At 51.8% G+C, this 22,338-nt stretch overlaps 1 protein-coding gene across 2 annotated transcripts in view; it reads right to left on the reverse strand.

Moving 5' to 3' along the window:
* Window positions 1-1,560: 1,560 nt before the first annotated feature.
* Window positions 1,561-22,338, reverse strand: part of SH3RF3 (SH3 domain containing ring finger 3) — a 353,462-nt gene continuing 332,684 nt past the window's right edge. For both annotated transcript variants that reach the window (XM_054678130.2, XM_054678129.2), the window contains 2 exons: window positions 15,409-15,740; window positions 1,561-4,642 (listed from right to left, as the gene is read on the reverse strand). In XM_054678130.2, the coding sequence (XP_054534105.1) occupies window positions 4,474-4,642; window positions 15,409-15,740 (501 nt within the window). In that variant the 3' untranslated portion in view covers window positions 1,561-4,473. The remainder of the gene's footprint in view (window positions 4,643-15,408; window positions 15,741-22,338) is intronic.

The following is a 22,338-nucleotide window of genomic DNA, read 5'->3' on the forward strand; positions in this document are numbered from 1 at the left end:
ACTGAAGGCCCAGCTCACTGGCGGCTAATGAGGAACATCTCGGCTACACAGGCCAAGTGGTAGACTACTGTTCAGATAATGCCCTGACTCCCACTGTTCTCTCTGTGGTTGCTAAATCAGTAAAGGCAAATTACTTGTTTACTTAGGAGCATGGATCTGGAAAACAGGCAGTGAAGTATGTGATTTGAATGTAAAATGGCACCAGGCCCTGATGGGTTGCTGTGTAATTTCTATAGGCAGAATACCTCCACTTGGCAAGCTGGCTGGGATGGCCTGCCAGGCACCCTCTCCAGACAGACTGTGATGGGCATTGCCTGCATTTCCTCTGGCTCTCCTTTTCCTACACTCTTGTGCTTGAGGTATCAATTCTATTAGGGAGTACAGGTTTGGCACCCAGCTTTTGAGTTCTGAGGGTAGACTTGACATTGGATAAGTAGACTTGAGTTTGAGTCATGGCTGTCCACTGAACTACGTGACCTGGGGCAATTCATTTAACCTCTTACAACTTTGATTGCTCACGTAGCAAATGGAGGCAAGAGTGGTATCCACACAGCCTTGTCCGGAGGGAGAGTGAGCACACAGCAGGCCTCCTTACCACAGTGCCAGGCCTGCAGCTACCTCCCCAGTGACTGTCCATGCTGTGTTAATCTTGTACGAGTTCACTTTTTTAAAAAAAATTATTTTATTTGCTCATACAAGGGTCTATGTTGCCCAGGCTGGACTTGAACTCCTGGGCTCAAGCAATCCTCCTGCCTTAGCCTCCAGAGTAGCTAGGACTACAGGCATGCACCACTGCCTGGCAAGGTCACTTAATTTTTATGGTAGAGTAAAATGGCTCTTTGCTAAGTGTTCTTCCAGCTCAAATGTATATGTAGATGTGTCTCAGCCAAGAGAACAGTGAAAGCCTGTTTCAAGAAACACGTGGTTCCAGGCATGGATCAGGCTGGCGGGCCAGCCCTCTGCCAGGTGTCAGGCTGGCTGATTGGAGACAGACGCACCTTTCTGGAGATCAGTGGGCTCCTGGGCTCTTCTGTTGGTGGGATTCCCTGCACCCCCATCCTGTGCTCCAGGGAATGGCAGCCATGGCTCAGGCACCCCAAGGGCCAGAGAGACAAGGGTAAGACCAGGAGAGTGCTGGTCTCCGAGGTTAATACCAGGCACTTCTGGTTACGAGGGACTTGAATAATGACAAGAAAAGGAGGCGAGTCATCTACAGCAAGCCACCCTGCCCTTCCAGGCACATGAGCCCCTAGAGGGGAACTGGAGACCCTCCCCACCCAGCCCACCGCTGGCTTCTGTGGCTTGGCTCTTACTGCCCAGCTCCTGGGTCTCTGGCATGTGCTGGGTACAGACATTTGATGTCACGACTCTCCCATCTCCTTGACTAATGCCATCCTGATACAGACTCGGTGCACCCCACACAAGAGCACTGAGAGGCAGGTGCGTAAGCCAGCTGGGCTGGTCAGCAGGCAGGTGGGCCAAATCTTCAGGTTCTGCTCCTACCTGGGTCCCTCTTGGCCTCTGCTGGACCCTGCTCCTCCCAACATGCAGACACAAGGCTTCTCCATGTTCATTTTTATTTAAAGACTCAGAAACACAGGCATCATGGTTTGTCATCACTGACAAGTCTTTCAAAATCACACGCTGACATTTGTGTCTAACAAAAACACTTGGGATAGGGTGTGTGTGTTTGTGTGTGTGAACTGTGCAAAGTACAAAGGATCTCCCAGTCGGCTGAGCCTGTTTTGAAGTGCCCGGCCTGGCATCACCCCATGAGGATGCTAGGAGAGCACCCGTGGCCGCCATCCTCTCTGCCTCCCTCTGGGCAGAGGCCCCTGGTGGCCTGCAGTCCTGTCCCCTCGGTGTCCACTGACTTCAGCCATGGCTGTGGACTCTACCATGCTCCTCAAAGGAAATCTCTGTGGCCCCCCAAGGCCACTACATGGCTAAGATGTGTACATCATGGGGCCAGGATGAAACATAAGGGTTAGTTTCATCTTAACCACCCAACATGTGTGTGCCCTTTGAGGCAAGATGGCCTGAAGAAAGGGCTAATTCTGCTCCTGCTCTTCTCTGCAAGCTACATCATCATGAAGGCTGCAGGGCCTGAACGAGTTTAAAATACTCAGAAATGCACGTGGGCCATGCGTTTCCTCTGCTCTCAGGCAGCCCGGCATTGGCTCCAGAGCTCTGGCCAGACCCACGCATCGCTCTCCTTCCTGAGGTGGCCCCAACGCCCACCCGACTCTGCCCTGAAAGCGGCCAGCTGACATCCTCCAAAGACATGGAGATACTCGCCCCAGCTCTCTACCATGCTGCACGCAGTGGGCTGTGTCCTCGCCCCCCACCAGGAGGGTGAAGCATGTTTCTACCTGAAGCACCATGTGGGCCATGCCTGGGAGAGTAAGAACGTTCAGGTTACTCTATTCTGTTGCTTGGTACCTGCGCGCCTTAAAAAAAAGACTTCAAAAAAGTTACCTGGAGGCTTGACTTGGTCTGGTTTCCCTGGAGAACACCTGCGTCATCCAGGTTGTTGATCTGTGCACCTCTTTGGTGACAACGTGAATTTAAACACGCACAGGATTTTGGTGCAGGATGGGCAACTGATGAAGTTTGGCAATAATGGTAAATAGACAGCTTTTGGTTGTCATTAACCTGGCACACAGAAGTTACTATGTTTAAGCCAGACTTTTTCTTCTTTGACTCTGAACAACTTCTTTGAGTCTATTAAATCTATTATCATCTGGGGGGAGGGAAAGGCATGACCCCCGCCGTGTGGTAACCACCTGGAAGTAACAAGTAGCCAAGTCACGTCCCAAAACAGGAACTCTGAAAATAAGCGGCCCGTGTTTCAAAGGCTTCGTGCCAGGCAAAAGAAGGTATTTCTGGAATTGGTTACATCCCTGAAAACCAACGACACCCTATGTTACCAAAGGCTAGTTTGTTCAGCTTAATTTAAGTCTGAATGGTATTTGTAAAAATATAGGTGGAGAGAGGGGTGATGGATCAAAATTTTGAGGTGATAAAAATGTGTTCCTAAGGTGTGAATCTTGAGAACAAAATTGTCCCTGAAGGGCTCCTGATCAGTCTTCCTGGGAAGTGAGCCATGGTGCTAATGAATATACATTCATCAGCCCCACTCAGGGAAGTCCCAGCATCAAAGCTGCACCTCCTCCTCTCTCGCCCTCCCAACTCCCCGATCTTGCAAGCCTGCAGCGGTGCCGCAACCCCCTGATCTCCTTGTACCTCTGGTCTCCAGCAGATGAAGGTTTGCACTGCCTGAAATGGGAGCAGTTATTTATTTTTAAAAAAGAAGAAAAATGGTGGTGGTGATCTAAACTGTTGTAGAAACTGCACATTTTGATACCAAGAAATCATCTTCTGAGAATGCTAATTGCAGTTCTCTCTGAGGCAATAAAGGGAAGATTTTGCCTTCCCGGCTGGGGTTGACCTGCGTGCTCCTTCTACCGCCACACAAAAGGACAATTATAGTGGCCCTTCCTTGAAATGTTTCCAGGTCTTGAATAATAATCATCAGCGTCTAGACAGAGCGCGGGGTTTTGGTAAGAGTTTAAAGAAACCGGCTGCTTCCAAGCTCCCTCCGACCCCCTCAATGGATCCACCCCGCCAGCCCCCAGAGTACTGGCCAGCGCTGAGGTGCGGGATGGAGGCTTCTCGGCGCTCTCCCAAAGCCATATGGGAAATATAAAAATTCTGCCCCTTTGATGTCGCCTCAGACATCTTTTCTTTCAAGCTCAACCAAGTCATTATTAGTTTTACAAAAAGGCAGCACCAGATGTATGAAAAATAGGCAATGTCTGACCTATTAGAAATATATAAAGTCTAACAGCTTTACGTTAAAAATATGCTGTAAGAAAGAAGTAATGCAAGGGACAATGGTGGTGAACAGAAAATGTTGCTTATACTACTGGCAGGCGACAAGCCCACAGATTCTGCTCCGGTTCCCACAGGGGCGGTGGGGTGCCCCTTCCGGGGCACCCCCAGGGCCTCACAAACACCCCTGCTGAGCAGCCGGGCGGCAGGTGACTGAGGTATATAGAATGGTGACAGAGCAACCTGGGCCCCGCGGGAAGCCCAGGGCAGCCCAGAAAGATGATCTCCAGCGCTCCTGGCCCCCATGCCACCCACCTCGCCTGCAGACCTCCTCCAACCTCCAACCCTGCTTAGGTGGTAAATGAGAACGCTGCCATGGCTGCAAACCACAGCCACAGGCCTGCCTGCGCCGGCACCTGCCTCTTCCTCAAGGTGCTTTCTTTGCAGTTTCCACAGAGGGGGTGGGCATTTCCTTGAAGAACATCCCAGGTGTGCTCTCCGTTTGGGGGTTTTGGGAGAAGGCACGACCTCCACAGTCCCTGGCCCCCACCCTGGGCCAGGGCATTCCCCCCCCCAGGTGCCTTGGAGCTTCCCAGGCGGCCTCCCCCTCTGTGAGCTGGGTGCAGGGAGCACCAGTTCTCAGAAGCTCTCGACGAAGCTGCCCGGGAAGAGGCCTGTGCGGCCGTTCCGCTGCAGGGTCCCCTTGTACCAGCCGTCCTCACGCTTCTTGTGCACAAAGACGATGTCGCCTTCCTTCAGCTCGATCTCCGCCTCACTCTGGGGTGGGTACGAGACCACCACGCGGTACCTGGGGAAACAGCACAGTGGGTGAGCCCCGCACAGACAGTCTCCGTCTGCTGGGTCGTGCTTTCTCTTTTTCTTCCCTCGGTGTTAATTATTGTTATTTGCTGCTATTTTCCCACTTTATACAATTTCTATTTATCTTTATTTTTAATTTTTTCAAAACTCTTTTGAAATTTTTCATTTTTTAATAAAAAAAATTTAAAAGGCATTTCCCCCTGCTGTCCTTTTAGACGCTGATCTACGAAGAAGCTGGACTGTTTCACCCCCTTGAAGATTCTCCACCCAAGCACAGCCCCCCATCTCATATCCACGCTCCTGCCCTGGCCCACCCACCCAGACTGCGGCCTCCCAGGGGCAGGGGCGGGGGAGGGTCAGAAAAAACTGTGTCCCCATTTGCCCCATCCCAGTGTCAAGACCCTGGGCTCGTGTCCTCACCTCTCCCTCTGTAGGTTCCTCTGAAAAGCACGTCCCTCAACTGCAGCACCACCTCACAGGTTGGGGCCCAATGTGATGTGTGAAAGGTACTTGGAACATTGTTTCTGTAAATTGTCCTTATTTTTTTGAGACAGGGTCTTGCTCTTCCACCCAGGCTGGAGTGCCGTGGTATGATCCTAGCTCACTGAAGCCTTGAGCTCCCAGGCTCAAGTGAGCCTCCCACCTCAGCCTCCCGAATAGCTGGGACCAAGGCACATACCACCATGCCCAGCCAATTTCTAATTTTTTTTTTGTAGAGATGGGGTCTTGCTATGTTGCCCAGGCTGGTCTTGAACTCCTGAGTGCAAGTGATCCGCTGGCCTCAGGCTCTCCAAGTGCTGGGATTACGAGTATGAGCCACCGTGCCCAACCTGTCCTTATTTTTAAATGTGCTCCAAAAATCATAAGATTTTTTTTTCCCAGTGCCTTAGCATTGGAACTGGCTGAGGCCACAACATCAACATCAATAAGGCCCAACTTTCCCCACATCTCATTTCCACAAGACTTGGGCCCCCTGCAGCCTCTGAGGCCTCTTTGGAGTCCCTGTCTTCAGACCAATATGCTATAGTGTGGAAGCAGAGACAGGAGCCTTCCCTGGGGCCTTCCCTGCATGGCCTCCGCCTGCAGGGACCCAGGGGCATGGGGTGTGCTGCGTGGCAGGTGCTGGAGCTCTGAGTGCACCCCAGGGGCTCTCTGGGCTGTGGCAGGTGCTCCTGGCAACACTCAGCTGTGGCACTGACCAAGAGTTCTCTCCTTGACCACACTCCAGCCTGGCTCCTCTGAGCCCTCTTCTTGGCTGGGCCTCACCTCTGCCTATAACAACTTGAACAACCACTAACATAGCTTCTAACAGCTCAAGGTGGCATCCCTAGGCTGACCCCAGTCCCCTTTAAAGTGCCTGCCTGAGAAACCTCACGGCAGCCAAAAGAATCGACTGTGGGTTCCAGCCACACCTGAGGACAGGGCCTGTCTCCTGACTTCAGTGAGCACGTCAGCATGTCCAGATGTGTTCCCACGGACCACCCGCTTCCACCATCTGTAACTTTTCACTTCCCTCACTCTCCTGAGCCCCCACTCGCTGCCTCCCTGCTCTCTCATTCTCTCTTGGAAACCCCCAGTCACTTGTGTGCCAATTGAAGCTGAGCTCAGCTCAGCCTGGACCCTATTCCCCATTGCAAATGTCCGTTATGTTGCCGATTAAAACCTGTCTGACCACTTTCACTAGTGTCCGGCTATGATTATGTTTGACAGGACACACACGCACATACACACACACACCCCTGCTCTGCTATCCCACACCCATCCTGCAAGCCGCAGAGGAGGAGGAACAAGGCTGAAAAGCAGCTGTGGTGGCCCCAGGAGAGCCTTCCTCTAAAACACTGCCAAGGACGAACCAGTTGGGCCTTGTGCCCCCAGCCCTTTTGTGGGTGAGGATTGTGCAGTAAGGGCTGAGAGAAGACGCCCCTGGGCCACCAGGGTGTCGGACCGCACGTCTAAAGCCCAGATCCCACATGCGGTGGGTTTTGTGGCAGGCAGGGTGCAGCCATTCTCTCTGCCTAAAAACCCCTGGCTGACAGTCCCTCAGACACCCACTTTGCTGAGCAGCACCGAGATGGGCCTGGCAGGGCGAAGGCGCTCAATAACCAGCACTGGACTGCCCGGGTACCCATCTCCACAGACGCCGAGGCTGTCTAGGAGACACGGCCCCCGCGGCTCTGGATGCCTTCCCTGGTGGCCTCCGTGCGGGTCTCCTGTGGGTGGCTCCTGGTCCTGAGGCTGCCCGCTCTGGGCCTCCCGCTTTCACCCTGCTTGGACTGAGTTGCCTCACAGCTGAGGCTCCTTTTGGGCAAAGGCTCAGAGGGCTCCAGCAGTCCCCATCCCTCTCAGAGGAGGGGCCACAGTCTAAAAGCCCCAGCATTCCCAGGCCCTCCACACTGCGCCCTTCCCACTCCACCAGCTCTGCCCTGCCGCGCCCTGGCGACCCCAGGTGCACCCACCTCAGGGCTCCTCCATATGCTGCTCCCTCTGCCCAGAACGCCCTTCCCTGTGTGGCCACGCGGGGCCTGCCCTTTCCCAGCTCTTACCATCTTCCACCGCCCAGCCATTCACCTGTTTACCCAACCCATCCTGCCTCCTGCACCAGTCTGCAAGCCCCATCGCCACAGGGATTACTGCACACCTGCTCCGAGTGTGGCTCACGTACTTCAGGACCCCCCCCAGTTCCCTGGGCCCATCCTGGACCTACTTGATACGACTTAGGGGGAATGAACTAGGGAATGTGGATTTCCAGCAGCTCTGGGAGGGAATGCTTGCACATTGGTGTCTGAAAATCGAGCTGAGTGCATGCTCAGGGAGGAAGCCTTTGCCCTTCCCCACCCCACGTGTTCACAGAGCCTGGGGCGCAGAAGCCATGGCTTTGGGGCAGTTTGGCTTGGTGCCAGGCTCACGAAAAATGTGCAGACAGGAGACCAAGGCCCAGTCCTATGGAGTGCACAGCCCCTGGGCACACAGGCCCAGCTTGCATCAGGCTGGCAAGAGGAGGAGGCATGGAGGATGGGCTCCTGAGGCTGACTTGGGGGTGCAGTGTTCCTACTCCTGGGGAAGCAGAACAGGCCAGGTTCTGGGTCCCAGTCCCGAATACCAGCCAACTCTAAGTGTCTCGGAGCATCTACTGGTGCACGATGGTTGGACTGGTTCCCATGGGCTATCTGCCGGCGAACCAGACTCTGCTCTCAGGGACATGCAGGCGGGAAGGAAGGAGGGCAGGCGGAGGCACCTCCTTCCTCCCAGCTCAGCGTCTCTGTGAGGGCTTCCTGCTGGCCCTCCTTCAAGGAGGACAGATGGCTGCCGGGATGCAGCCAGCGGTCTGTGGAATCAGACAGCATGCACACAAACTGAGGCCGCGAAGGCCTGCAGGACCAGCGCCATCCCACCTGTGGCCTTCCACAAACTGAGGCCGCCAGGGCCCGCAGGACCAGCGTCATCCCACCTGTGGCCTTCCACAAACTGAGGCCGCCAGGGCCCGCAGGACCAGCGCCATCCCACCTGTGGCCTTCCACAAACTGAGGCCGCGAGGGCCCGCAGGACCAGCGCCATCCCACCTGTGGCCTTCTGCCATCCTCCACCTCTTCCAGACACCTGCTCCTCCTCTCTCTTCCCCAAGGAAAGAAAGGAAGGCAAAGGGCGAGATGATTTCTCAGACTTTGAATGCAAGTTTTGGCTTTTGCCTCAACTTCCAGATGTGAAATAAACAAGCAGCTTTAAAAATATAATTTGTTAGAAAGATGTAATTTGGTGCTTCTGAGCAATTCAATGATTTAATGAGCCCAGATGGATGTGGGCTGAATTTATACGAGACAAGTGTTTAACGTTTCTGTCCAGATCATTCCAAGACTCTGAGCTGTTCTTCCTGCTGCAGGAAAGTAATTGATACTCCCCGTTATAGACACAGAGCGCCGTTGTTGTGTCCGTGTCAGCAGCTGAGGATGACAGCTACTCCCAGGTCACAACTGTGCGTCATAAATCAGCAAGCAACTCTGCCCTGCTGAGTATAATTAAGGTTATGGCAACCACAGCTGATTTTCAGACACAGGGCTCAAGGAATCCAAATGGGCAAAATCAGAATGAATTCTCATTCCATTATTATTACCATTAGCTCTATGTGCGAGGTTTGGATGTTCTGCTTTCCTTGGGGGTCGTCTGCTTCCCTCCCTGACAACAGAGTCTGCAAAGTGGCCCTCCATGTGGTAGCCTTTTCAGAGCACTTGCTCCAACACAGGAAGACGAATGAGCCCCTGAGTCCATGGAATGTGCTGGTAACAGAGCGGTGTCTGCTTGGAACTTGGGGATAAGAATACTTCTATACCCTGGACACTAAACTGTAATATCAACACACATATTAGTTGTTTATGGCTGTAACGAATGACCATAAATGTAGTGGCATCACACTATAAAAATATATGATAGTTCCGTCCATCAGAACTCCAACGTGGTCTCACTGGGCCAAAATCAAGGCATCTGCAAGGCTGGTTCCTCCTGCAGGCTCTAGGGTAGACGCTGTTTCCTTGCCTTTCCAGTTGCTACAAGCTGCCTTCATCCCTTCTCTGGAGGCTTCTTCCTCCATCTTCAAAGGGGAGTGCTCACATCATGCCACTCTGACCTTCTCCTCTGCCTCTCTCTTCTACTCATAAGGACCCTTTGTGATTACACAGGGCCCACCTGGATAATCCCGGGTAATCTCTTTATTTTAAAGTCAGCTGGTTAGCAACTTTAATTCCATCTGCAACCTGACTTTCTCTTTGCCATGTATGGTAACATAATCATGAGTTTTTAAGGTTTAGGGCATAGACATCTTTGGGGGCCATTATTCTGCTCACCACACACATAATGGATCAGAGCAAGGAACGCTGAAATCCTAACAAAGCCAAATAACTCACAGGCCATCAAGAGCTGAGGATGAGCTGATCCGATGTGAACATCTGGGGAGAAGCAGGTCAAAGGGGCAGGAGTCGGCCAGGCCGTGCTGCAGGTGCCCTCACCCTCACTGTCTTACTATTATCATAGATGTCACAGCATATGTTACTATTAGAGAGGTCATAGTGAAAGGTGAAGCCAGCTGGACTTCCTGGGTCGAGTGGGGACTTGGAGAACTTTTCTTTCTTATGAGAGGATTGTAAAACGCACCAATCAGCACTGCAGCTAGGAGTGTAAAATGCACCAATCAGCACTCTGTAGCTAGCAAGAGGATTGTAAAATGCACCAATCAGCACTCTGTAAAATGCACCAATCAGCGCTCTGTAAAATGCACCAATCAGCGCTCTGTAGCTAGCAACAGGATTATAAAATGCAGCAATTAGTGCTCTGTAAAACGCGCCAATCAGCACTCTGTAAAATGCACCAATCCGCACTCTGTAAAATGCACCAATCAGCAGGATCCTAAAAGTAGCCAATCACAGGGAGGATGGAAAAAAGGGCGTTCTGATAGGACAAAAACAGAACATGGGAGGGGACAAACAAGGGAATAAAAGCTGGCCACCCCAGAGCAAGCCGGTGGGTCCACTTCCATGTGGAAGCTTTGTCCTTTGCTCTTCACTGCGAAGGTCTGTGGCTTCATTCTTGAAGTCAGCAAGACCACGAACCCACCAGGAAGCAACTCTGGACACAATAGCATATATTATTATTGTTGTGTTGTTTAGTGTGCACTCATACTTTTTCTGGTGTTAATCTAGGTGATTTACAAGTATGATACCCAGACATGTATTATTATCCCCATTTTATGTATGTGGAAACTAGGACTATAAAAATGAAGAAAGGGGGCCAGGTGCAGTGGCTCACACCTCACGCCCAGCACTCTGGGAATCCGAGGTGGGCGGATCGCTTGTGGCCATGAGTTTGAGACCAGCCTGGCTAACATGGCGAAACCCCGTCTCTACTAAAAATACAAAAATCAGCCAGGCATGTCAGTGGACGCCTGTAATCCCAGCTACTTGGGAAGCTGGGCACAAGAATTGCTTGAATCTGGGAGGTGGAGGTTGCAGTGGGCCAAGATTGCACCGCTGCACTCCAGCAGACAGAGGGAGACTTTGTCTCAAAAAAAAAAAAAAAAAAAAAAAAAAAAAAGGAATGAAAGATATTCAGGATGAAATGGCTGGTAGGTGGCCCAGAGTGTCTGTCTACTCAAAGCCTCTCTACGATACTTGATACTGCCAAGGTGCAGAAGAGCCAGGAGGCGGGCATCCAGTGGGCAGGAGGGGCTGGTCCCAGAACTCAGCTTGCCTGGCCCTGCACCAGAACAGACCAGGGTTGGTGTAGCTGGGGAACTGGGGCATTAGACGGTTCTAACCTGATGCCATGTGCATTTGCTGCCTGCATTTCCCATGACCACACCCGTATTCTGAGTTCCACAAGCAACTTCTGGAAATTCAGCTCCCTCTGCACATAGTCCGCAGGACAAGAATATGCCAGACACCTAAAGATGAGTTCCTCTTGGAAGGAACGGGGCATGGCCCTCTAGGTGACTTACACCCCAGGCTCGTGGGCTTGGCTCATAAGTCTACTTATGAGACTGGCCTGCTGCCTGCCAGCTGCTGGGGCAGGGCAGCTGAGCCTGCCAGCCTCGCTGACCCGGCCCCAGATTGCTGCTCACAGTACACTCCCCTAGTCCTTTCTCAGAGGAGCTCCCTCTGCAGCACCTTCTACTTGAATGTCCTTCCTCTGAGAGTGGAGAGGAAAGCAGCGCCCGCTCTCTTTCCAGAGTCTCGAAAGAGATGGTTGAGATCTGGAGGAGTCTGGGCACAGGAAAGGCCCAAGAAATGCAGGCAGCAACACTGCCCATTCCTCCTTGGCATTTTGGGGTGGAAACCTTGACCCTGACAGCCCATACTGCCCTGCTGCCTGCATTCCCACTTTCATGATCACAGGTGGGCCTTGCACACCTGAGGCCCTCCAGGAGTGCTTGGCAGCTGAGTGTTCTGGCCCCGTTGCAGGGACTCTCACCTCTGCACAGGGCGCAGCCCAGCAGCTCCTCCTCCAAAGTAAGCCTGGAAGTAAGTTTTACTCACAAGTCTGCAGGGCCCAAGTCCAAGTGCTCTCTGGTGCTGTCCCAGCCCGAGGAGTCAGCATTTTCCCAGTCATGCCCTCAGCTCCGACCTGCCAGGGCTCCCCAGGATACCAGGCAGTCTGTGGCTACCATGTTGAGGGGAGGGGGCACTTCTGGGGCTCATGAGCAGTTTGGTTTCAGGCTGTTTTTTGGAAACACTTCTCTTTAATGAGTGCTACAGAGTGCCTGGGTGCAAGGAGGCCACCAAAGAGTCTCTGGGTACAATGACCCCTGATTAGATGGAACACTCAGAGAACGGGAGTGAGTCTCTGAATTTTCTAATTCATCAGAGATGCCCATGACTTTATAGAAACAGGGTCTTTCAAGACTTTTTATTGAGGTGTCTGGAAGTCATGTCTTTGAAGATAAAGTTGAGGGGTCTGGGGAAGAAGAATCCTAGGGGAGACAGGAGAACAGCTTTGAACTACCCCAAAGTCTGTCATTCTCACGAGCCGGCAGACCAACTCTGTGACTCCAGACAAGGGCCAGGACCCACTTGGAAAACACAGGCAGCAGGTGTTGGTCCCATGGAGGGAGGTTCTGATGCGGAGGAGACTCCTTAGGAGAGGATGAGAGGTGGAGGAAGTGGAGGAGGAGGAGAGAAGGAAAGAGAAGGTGGGTGTGTGCTGTGTGTCTGAATATGTGTTTGTATTATGTGGTTGCTTGATGTACAATTTGTGTATAGTGTGTGTATCTGTGTGTTATGTGTGTTTGCCTGGTGTGTGTGCAGTGCATGTTTGGTGTGCAGTGTGTGTGTCTGCATAATGTATATGGTGTGTGTTTATGGTGTGTATGTATGGTGTGTGGTGTGTGTATGGTGTGTGATGTGTTTGTACAATACGTGTGTGTATGGTGTGTGTTTGCAGCATGTGTGGGGTGTGTGTTTGCAGTGTGTGTGGGGTGAGTGCAGTGTGGCATGTGTGTATGGTGTATGTGGGGTGTGTGTTTGCAGTGTGTGTGGTGTGTGTGTATTGTGTGTGGGGTGTGTGCAGTGTGTATGGTATATATGTGTATATATGTGTATGGTATGCAATGGTGTGTGTGGGGCATGTGTTTGTATGGTGTATGTGGGGTATGTGTTTGTATGTATAGTGTATGTGGAGTGTGTTTGCACATGTGTGTAGTCTGTGTTTGCATGATGTATGTGTGGTGTGTGTGGTGTCTGTACCATGTGTGTTTGCAGTGTATGTGGCATGTGTCTGTTTGTATGATGTATGTGGGGTGTGTTTGTGTGGGGTGTGTTTGTATGGTGTATGTATATTTGCATGGTGTGTATGGTGTGTGTTTCTATGGTGTACGTGGGGTGTGTGTTTGCAGTGTGTGTGGTGCATGCGTATATGCTGTATGTGTAATGTGTGAGTGTTTATATGATATATGTGTGGTGTGTGTGTTTGCATGGTGTATGTGTGGTGTATGTGTTTGTATGATGTATGTGGAGTATGTGTGTTTATATGATGTATCTGTGGTGTATGTGTATGTTTGTATGTATGGTGTATGTGTGGTGTGTGTGTTTGTATGATGTATCTGTGGGGTGTGTCTGTGTTTTTATGGTGTATGTGTGGTGTGTGTGTTTGTATGATGTATGTTGGGTATGTGTGTGTTTGTATGGTGTATGTGTGGTGAGTGTATGTTTGCACAGTGTGGTGTGCAGTGTGAACCCAGTCCCCCAAGGGCCTGGGGCCCTGTAGAGGGGAAGGCACTTCTCCCTGTGGGTGTGGCTGTAGGGGCTGGGACTGGCATGGCAGTGCTGATGGATCTGCAGGACCCAACAATGGTGCAGTCCCTGGAGGAGCTGTGACATGTCCCACGATGTCCACAAGCTGATAATAGGCCCTGTGACTACACAGGACTGGGGATGCTGCTGACTGCGCACCCTACAGTGAGGTAGCTCAGGGTGTGGGCCATGAGGTCAGAAAGTCCTCAGCTGAATCTCTGGCTTGGCCACTAACTAGCTGTGTGATCTTGGGCCAGTTACCTAGCCTTTTACAAAACCTCGGTTTCCTCATCTGTAAAACGAGGATAACTGATTTCATAGGGTTTGTGGGAAGGTTCACTGAGAGTACACACATGTAGCGCTTGGGGAAACATAGAAGGCAGGGCCTGGCTGTCCTGGGCATGCGTAGCCGGAATCCATGCCCACTGCTGAGTGTTCTGAACGTCACCCCTGTGCAGAACACCCAGCTCTTGTGATGCTAACAGCAGGTGTACATGCGACTTCCGTTCTCACTGGTTAGCAGAAGTCAGTAGCTGCGGGTTCTGCAGAGAGCCTTGTCCACTCTGGAGCCCCAGGCCTAGCCCCATAGGCTTGGCGCTAGGCATCATCTCTGTCAGGGCTGGTAAACTGCGCCTGCGGCTAATTTGTGTAGTCTTAGAGCTATGAATGTTGTTACATTTTGAAATGGTTGAAAAAGAAATCAGAAGACTATTTCATGACCTACGAAAATTGTACGAAATTTAAATTTCAGTGTCCACAAGTAGGGGTTTACTGGGACACCGGCCCATTCATCTACATACAGTGTGTGGCCACGCTTCCACCGTGAAGGCAGAGGAAGTGGTCACCACAGACACAGCAGGACTGCAACATCTGCAGTATTTACCATCTGGCCCTTGACGAAGAACTTGTGAAGCTAGAAAACTATACAGAAGAATATGTGAGGATAGAAAACTAGACCTCTGATCTAGATAGACCCCATCTCATTCCCCACCTGGCACTGGGAATGGTGTCTGGGAGGGCAGCAGGTGTTCAGGGCAGAGGCTGCCTTCCCGGGTTGCAGGCACCCGAACAGCCAAGGGAGGAAAGGTTCTGGCAGAAACACCAGGACTGTCTTTTTGGGAGGTTGTTTGTGTTTTATTATTTCAGCAACGTTACAATGTGTAGGCACTCAGTAAGGATCATATCTTCCTACCATCCTAACCTGACAGCCATTGTATCTCTCTGTGATGCCTCCAGCTTTTATCTGAGAGCCCTTTTAGGATGGATAACTCACACAGGGGGATCCAAGCCAGGTACGCCTCTAGCCCCAGGTGAAACCCAAGCACCTGCAGCCCCACAGCCCACAGCCTTAGTGGGCCATGTTGCCTCAACCAGACTCAGTTTCCAGATCGGTAAAAACCTAGGCCGAACTATGTGAAGTTGCTAGTAAGCATTGAAATGAATGAATATGGGCAATTTCAAAGGGTTCAGTCTGACGGACTATATACCCTTGAAGCCATGATAATTCAAGGGATATAGACTTGAAGCCGTCTTGAGTAACATCATAATTCTAAGACGCCGAGTGGGTTGAGGCTTGCGAGGGAAGAGCTGCTCCCTGAGTGGGACACATGGGCCCACTGGGGACTCAGCCCAGAGGCCCGTTCCAGGATCCCCCAGGGTTGAGGGGGCACAGACCACTCACTGCCTAGTCTCCCACTATTTGCACTCAGAAACACTTGGTCCTGACACATTTCCTGATGGCTCCTTTGCAATCCCAAACTCAGGAATCAGATGGATGCAGAACATGAAATAACACTCCAACTCCCAGACTCGTTTCATCCAGCACTCACCACCCAAGCTCGGGACCATGTGGATCTGGGTGTTGAGGTACATCTGGTAAACCTAATCCCAGCAAGGCCACAGTGTCCCTGCTCCCCGAAGGTGGCTCCAGACCTCAGAGGCCAAACCACAGCATGCCACAGAGCAGACAAGCCCCTCCACTTACCTCTCTCTGGGCAACGGCTTGGGCTCGGGGCGGATGGCAGCCATGGACAGCGGTGCTTGCCGGGAAGGAGATGTGAAGTTTAGATCCAAGGAGCCTGCCTTCCTGTGCAGAGGCTCCATCCCCATGGCACCCTGCATCTCGCTCTCTATGGGGCAGGACCCTGCCCTGCCGTGGATGGACAGTGAGGACACTTCGGGGCCCACTGCACCTTGGAGCAGGGCGTCCACGGCCACCTGGGGGTCGTGGGTTGGAGACACAGATGGCGGGGAGCGTGACTTCTTCTTGGTGGATGCTCCGGCTAGAAGCTTCAGGAGCCCACTCTTCTTCTCTTTCTGGGGAGACACACAAGATGGAAACCAAACAGGTGAATGCTTCCCAATGCCCTTGCTGTCAGAGAGAGGGGAATGCATCTTCCTATGTGGAACTTTATTTTTAAATTTCTTATTTTTTCAGAGACAAAAGACTTTACCACTCACAGCAACAGCAGTAGCCAGAGTACCAGCATTTTCTTGCACCAGTTCCCTGAACCCCAGTTCCCACGGGTGAACCAGTGAGGGCCAGGTGACGCTTGCAGGCACACCAGGCTGTGTTAAAGCAGAAGACCTGGAGCTTCGGGACACCAAATCCTCTCTACTGGACTGTGAGGATGCTGGCCCTCTGCTCCGGAGTCAAGCAGTAAGCATGCCTGCTCTTTGCTTTGAAGACTGACATTATTTCTATTTCCCAAGGCTGGTGCCTACATGGACATCTTGAAAAGATAGGCCAGCAGATGGCATCTCAGTTGTAATATGGGTAGAAGGGTGAGAGACCCATGGAGAATGGTTCCATCAGGAAACTTTAAAGATAACCTTGTAAAGTGGCTCAGAGGAGGAAAACAAAGCTAAGACCAAGAGCTCATCCAGGCTGGGCACGGTGGCTCATGCCTGTAATCTCAGCAATTTGGGAGGCCAAGGTGGGCAGATCACTTGAGGTCAGGAGTTCGAGACCAGCCTGGCCAACATGGTGAAACCCTGTCTCTACTAAAAATACAAAAATTAGCTGAGTGTGGTGGCACTTGCCTGTAATCCCAGATACTCAGAAGCCTGAGGTGGGAGAATAGCTTGAGCCCAGGAGGTGGAGGTTGCAGTGAGCTGAGATTGCGCCACTGCACTCCAGCCTGGGTGACAGAGCGATACTCCGTCCCCCCCGCCCACCCCCCGCCAAAAAAAAGCTTGTCCGACACTTGTTTTCCTTTCTCTTCCAAAATCTAGCAGAAATGTCCAAAATAGGCCCCGAGGCCCCCAGGGCAGGCCAGTGATGCCATTCTCAGAGAAGGATGCTGCTGACGTGCCATCCCCGACAACACAGCCCTCTCTGTCACGGGACCCTGGCCAAGCCTGGCAACGTCATTGTCTGTGTAGAGGAACCAGCAGTCAATGTCATCTGCTTTCTCCTCCCCCAGCTCTTCTAAGTGGACTTTGTAGGACAGGTGACACGGTTCCTGATGGGACTTTCCGTGAGGCCCAAGCCACGCTGGGGTCTGGTTGTCTAAGAGCACAACTGCTCCGGCCCCAGCCAAGTCCCCCCCAGGCCACATGCCTGGACTGTTGTTGCAGCGGTGCCAGGGTCTGGGGGCCTGTGGCTGTGGGATACTGCTTAGTGCCCGGTGAAGGGTCTCCACCGGGTAAGGTGTCTAAAGGGACCATCCCCATCACCCTTGGTGACCAGCATTTGTTCCACTGTATTCATTAATCCCACTGCATTCAGAGCCTGTGCCCCAGGCCACTGCTGCTTATGCAATAGAGAGGGAAAGAGATATAATGAGGGTGTGCCCTGGGCAAGTGTGGATCCCAGCCTCCAACTCCACTGCCTGAGTCTCGGCCTTGGCTCCCCACTTTTCTCAATGTGTTTCCTCCAAGGCTGGACTCATCCTGGAGGTCAGCTGTTCCTGCTTTCAGGCTCTGTACTGATGGTCCATGGGGAGTTCTGGGTGATTTCAGGAGGAAGAGGCGGCCCAGCTCTGAGCCATGCAGCACGGGGATCCAGATACCTGACTCCGCTACTGGGCTTGCAGCCTCCCGGCCTATCTCCCCTCTGCCTCACTCTCCCTCCAATAACTTCCTGAAGGTCTTGTGCACCGTGCCAGGCCCTGGAGGTTGTGAGCAATAGGAAACAGCCTAGAGCAATCAGTTAGACATGGATTTCGTTGCAGCCCTTCATGTGCTGGCAGCTCAAAGTGTGGTGTTTCCCGAGTCTAGTTCTCAGAGAACTCTTGTTGGCGGCACAACTTGAGGGAGAGTGTTCCCAGGAACACACATTGGGAACTGCTTGGGTAGAAACTAGAAAGGAAAAGAAGAAACCATGAGGGGTCGGGGGCAGAACTCTGGGATCTGAGTGGGGTGCCTGGGGGCAGGGAGTGAGGAGGCTTGTTCAGGCCACGATGTAGGCAGGGCATAAGGCCTGGGGATGGGAGACCCCGCAGCTGGGCCCGTCAGCCCCTCCGCAGGCCAGGAAGGAATGAACTGCAGTACCTGGGGTGGGAACTGGCTCCCCAGGAGGCCTGAACCCACAGCAAGAGTTCTTGATGAGAGGGTGACCTTGCCTCCAGGGGACAGGTGGCAATGTCTGAAGACATCTGGGCTGTCACAACTCAGGGGTGCTGCTGGCATCTGGTGGGCAGATCCCAGGGATGTTGGTAAACATACTCCAATGCAAGGGAACCCCCCATGGCAGGGTTATCCGGCCTCAAATGTCATCAGTGCTAAGGCTGGGATCCCTAGGTCACAAGGACAGCAGGCCAGGATGCGGGGACAGAAGCCAGGCCTGCCCCAGGTGTCCCGGCGGAGCCCACTCTGCAGGCTCTGGGGCTGCTGGCCGCTCTTCCCCTCCTGGCAGGCAGGAGACCTGGGTGGCCTTGCGTTGTCCAAAGGAAAAGGAATTAGCCTTTCTCTGCCCACTTCTGTTTCCTCTTCCCCATGAAGGGGCCTGGTGGCTGTTCATCCCCGTCTAGGCTCCCCTCTAGAATCAAAGCTTTGGAAGTACAGGGGTCGTGTTTGTTTGGTTCACTGCAGTATCCCCACCAGCGCCTAGCACGGTGCTGAGAACACAACAGGCATTCAACACTTGTTTGCTGAATGAACTGAGTCCAGCTGAGGGCTCTTGGGCCCGTCGGGGAGAGCCCTTCTGGCCCCTGAGTAGAGAGGGACTCGGTGGGCAGATTCTTGCTCCCAGGGCACCGTGGGCCCTGTGGGCCTGGACGTGGGGTATGGTGGAGCTGGAGAGGCCGAGGCCCTGCTGCCTCACTGCCCAGCTGCTGAGAGTATCTGCAGTCAGGCCCAACCTTAGCTGTCTGCTTTGGAAAGGGTGGGGTGCGTAAATGTGATGGATAATTTTCCTGTCTCAATTCTCCAGGATTAAATAAACTAAACACTTAATTAACTTGGAAAAACGCTGATGTCATGGCTAGAAAACCCTCTCCAAAACGTCCGCCTTCCAGGACAGAATTCTGCTAATGCCTTAAGCATCAGTTATTACCAATCGCTGTGGAATTCCCAGTACTAACAATCGTCACGCTCACGGAATCCATGGAATATGGAGGTAGACGGTCTAGGCACTTCCCTGGTGGTCGTCCCGTGTGAGGCAGGAAAGAATAGCCAATGGACAGTTGGCATGTGCTTGGGGGGAGGCTCATAGATTGATTTGGGGGACAACACCGTGGGAGGAGAACAGGTTTTAGAGGACACAATTTAGGGCTGATCTGGGCTGAAAGATTATGTTAAGGAAAGATGGATTTGCTGGGTTTCTCCTGGGACTGGGAGTAAGCAAGCAATGTTCACGAGCCCAGTGGGATGTGGATTTGGCATCCCTGTTACGTTTTCCTGACTGCTTTCTTCTGCAAATGTTCCCCCTAGCACTCTGCTGTTTCCATCTGTGGCCTGCACTCCTCTCTGTTGGGGGGATCACTTTCCATTCCAATGACCCTTCTGGATGGCCAGGCTCCAATCAGTTCAGCCTCACAGGGAGAAAACCAAACAGCCATATCTTTTAGGAACAAAACGTCTCGTTTGCTCTGAAACATCCTGGCCTGGGCGGGAGACAGATCTGCCGAGAAAGGTGCACTGGTCCTTCCTCCATGGAAGTGATGGGCTGCTGTCGCCCTGCTGGGATGTCTCTCTTCTGGAAGGCCCTCCCCACCACCCAGTGCCCTCAGCCTGCCCAGCTTCCCCCTCCCCTTCCTCTAACACATCCTGCGCCAACCACACTGCTGGGCGCAGACTCTGCGGGTGTGGTGAAGGCCCGGCTCTGCATCCCCACCACCTGCGTTTTGTTTCTGCACCTTTGGAAGGGTACCATCTGCCTCGCTGAGCTGCTGAGATGACAGATATAGGAGCGCTTTTAAAGGACTAATGCATCTCATCAATATCTGGTGATTATGTTGCTGTTTTTATAATGTGTTTACTCATCTCTGAATATTAAATAGTTTACGAAATACCTAGGACCTAGTTAGTTCCCAATATATTTTTGTCAAATAAATAAAATGAGATTCCTATCCAAGACCTCCACCTGCCTTGCCTTGGGAGAGCACCTGAACCACTGAGGGTCTCTCAGCTCTCCAACTCTGTATACAAAGAAACAATCAGGGAGTTCCACAAAATGTAAAATGTGGGCCCCACCCCCAAAGATTCTGCTTCTGTGGGTCTGAAATGAGGACCGAAAAATGATTCTGATACAGAACATAGGAAGTGATCAATCAGAAGCCAATGGTCGTCATGCAACTCGGTAAGTGATTTCCAGACAACAAAGAGTAATGTCAAGACACAGAGAAGGGGTCAGCTCCTTGGGAAGGTGAAGAAAGGTTATTGAGGGTTACTAACACCTACTCAGTGCCCCCAGCCAGGGACACACATGGGTTGAAAGCAGGGCCCTACAGTGCTGGACTTCTGGCTGGAGCGCACACACTGATTCTGTGGACCTGAGCTGTCTGGCTGGCTCCAGGTGAGCCCCCACCTTCCCAGACACAAGGTGAGAAGCCAGGTGCTGGTAGGTGTGTAGGAGATCAAGGGCCAGGGAGGGCCAGGGACTGGAGGCTTGCGATGAGGCTGTGCTGCAGCCCTGGCTCTCAAGATCTAGGTGTGAAAGCATCCCTGTGCCCAGGCACGGAACACTGTCATGTTACAGAAGGGAGAGCTTATGAGTTAGATCCAGAAAAAGCCATGTGTGTTTGTGTGCCTACACACTCACAGTCACACACACAGCCTGAAGCCTGAAATCAAGTTGTACTCCACTTTAAAGAATCATCTAGAAATCTGATACTTAAAAAGGAGAATTTTGAAGGCATTTATTCATACTACACTCTATACAGGAAAACTATAAAACATTATACAAATGGTAAAGTAATAGATTTTTTTGTTATGATTAAGATGGGGGCTCCTCTAGGGGCCTTAACTGTTTAATAGAACATTAGTATAAAAACTTGGCAAAAGCAATCGAAAGCTTAAATTAAGATTCAGTGCCAGTTAAAGGTCAATTAAAAGTTATGGAAAATTGTCTCTGAAATTTTAAGGAGCCAAAGGGAATACGATTTGATTTGCAAAAAGCAACATTAAACAGAGATACAAGTCATTTCATGAAAATGAAGTAAACCTGTACATGTGACCCGTAAGTGCACATTTATCCAGTTGCCTTCTTGATTAAGCCATGTGGAGACAGGTGGCTGTCCCACCACTTCTTTCAAACAGATTTCCCGTCTTAATTCTCTTTGCCTCAGGCAATATTTAAGATCAGTTTGCATTGGTTGGGCACACACCAAACGCTGGGTCAGGTACCATGGGAAGCAGATAGAAAGGGACTCAATTTGCAAAGTTAGCCATGATAACCCATGAGAACCTCAATCTGCAGAACCCTGCACATGCTGCGCTGCACACGCTGATGGGTTACGTACTATTTTCAGCACCAGAAGGGGAGGTAAAAACTCACCAGCTTTGGGAATAAAGGATTGAACACAATCGTACACTTTAACTCCACCAGGTACACACAAAGATGTTTTTGTGAGCTGAGACTGGGGAGATAGTGGTCACTGGGTAGAGATGTTCAGACACAAGTGGATCCTCAGAGGCCTGGGAGCACCTGCAGACAGTCCCAGGAAAGCACAGAAATAAACAGGGCCTCGACTGTTGATACCAGGTCTCAGGGCAGGCAGGGTCAGAAGGAGACAGGGCAGTACTTCAGTTTTGTTATACCCTTTTCTGTTATTTGATTTATTGCATCACTTGTGAGTTTCTTTTTAATTTAAGAGGGGAAAAATAAAAAGGAGAAAGTTGCAATGTTGTTTTGAAACAATGGTACTAGATATGATGGACCAGGGAAGCTTTGCTGTTGATTAGCTGATAGGGCAGGAGGTAACTCCACAGGAGGGGGCGGGCCTCAAGAGCTGGGCTGATATAGGGATAATGAAAAGGCCTGGGCTGGTGAGTGATGTGGCCAAGGGAGTGGTCAGAGGTGTGGAACAGGTAAATCTAGAAAAAAGCAGGTGCGGGCCAGAGTGTGGATGGGCCGAGGGTCGAGGTGCCTGGTGAGGTAAGAAAGGCCGTGGGATGACCAGGCAGGGTGGCTCATGCCTGTAATCCCAGCACTTTGGGAGGCCAAGGTGGACGGATCACCTGAGGTCAGGAGTTCGAGACCAGCCTGGCCAACATGGTGAAACCCCATCTCTACCAAAAATATGAGAATTAGCTGGGCGTGGTGGCAAGCGCCTGTAATCCCAGCTACTTGGGAGGCTGAGGCAGGAGAATCGCTTGAACCCAGAAGGCAGAGGTTGCAGCGACAAGATCACGCCACTGCACTCCAGCCTAGGAGACAAGAGCGAGACTCAGTCTCAAAAAAAAAAAAAAGAAAGGCCAGAGGATGGCACACCTTGGTGCCTCTAGGGCCAACTGAGGAGGCTGGGGTTGT

The sequence above is a fragment of the Pan troglodytes genome, chromosome 12 (assembly GCF_028858775.2).
Source record: "Pan troglodytes isolate AG18354 chromosome 12, NHGRI_mPanTro3-v2.0_pri, whole genome shotgun sequence".
Lineage (NCBI taxonomy): Eukaryota > Metazoa > Chordata > Mammalia > Primates > Hominidae > Pan > Pan troglodytes.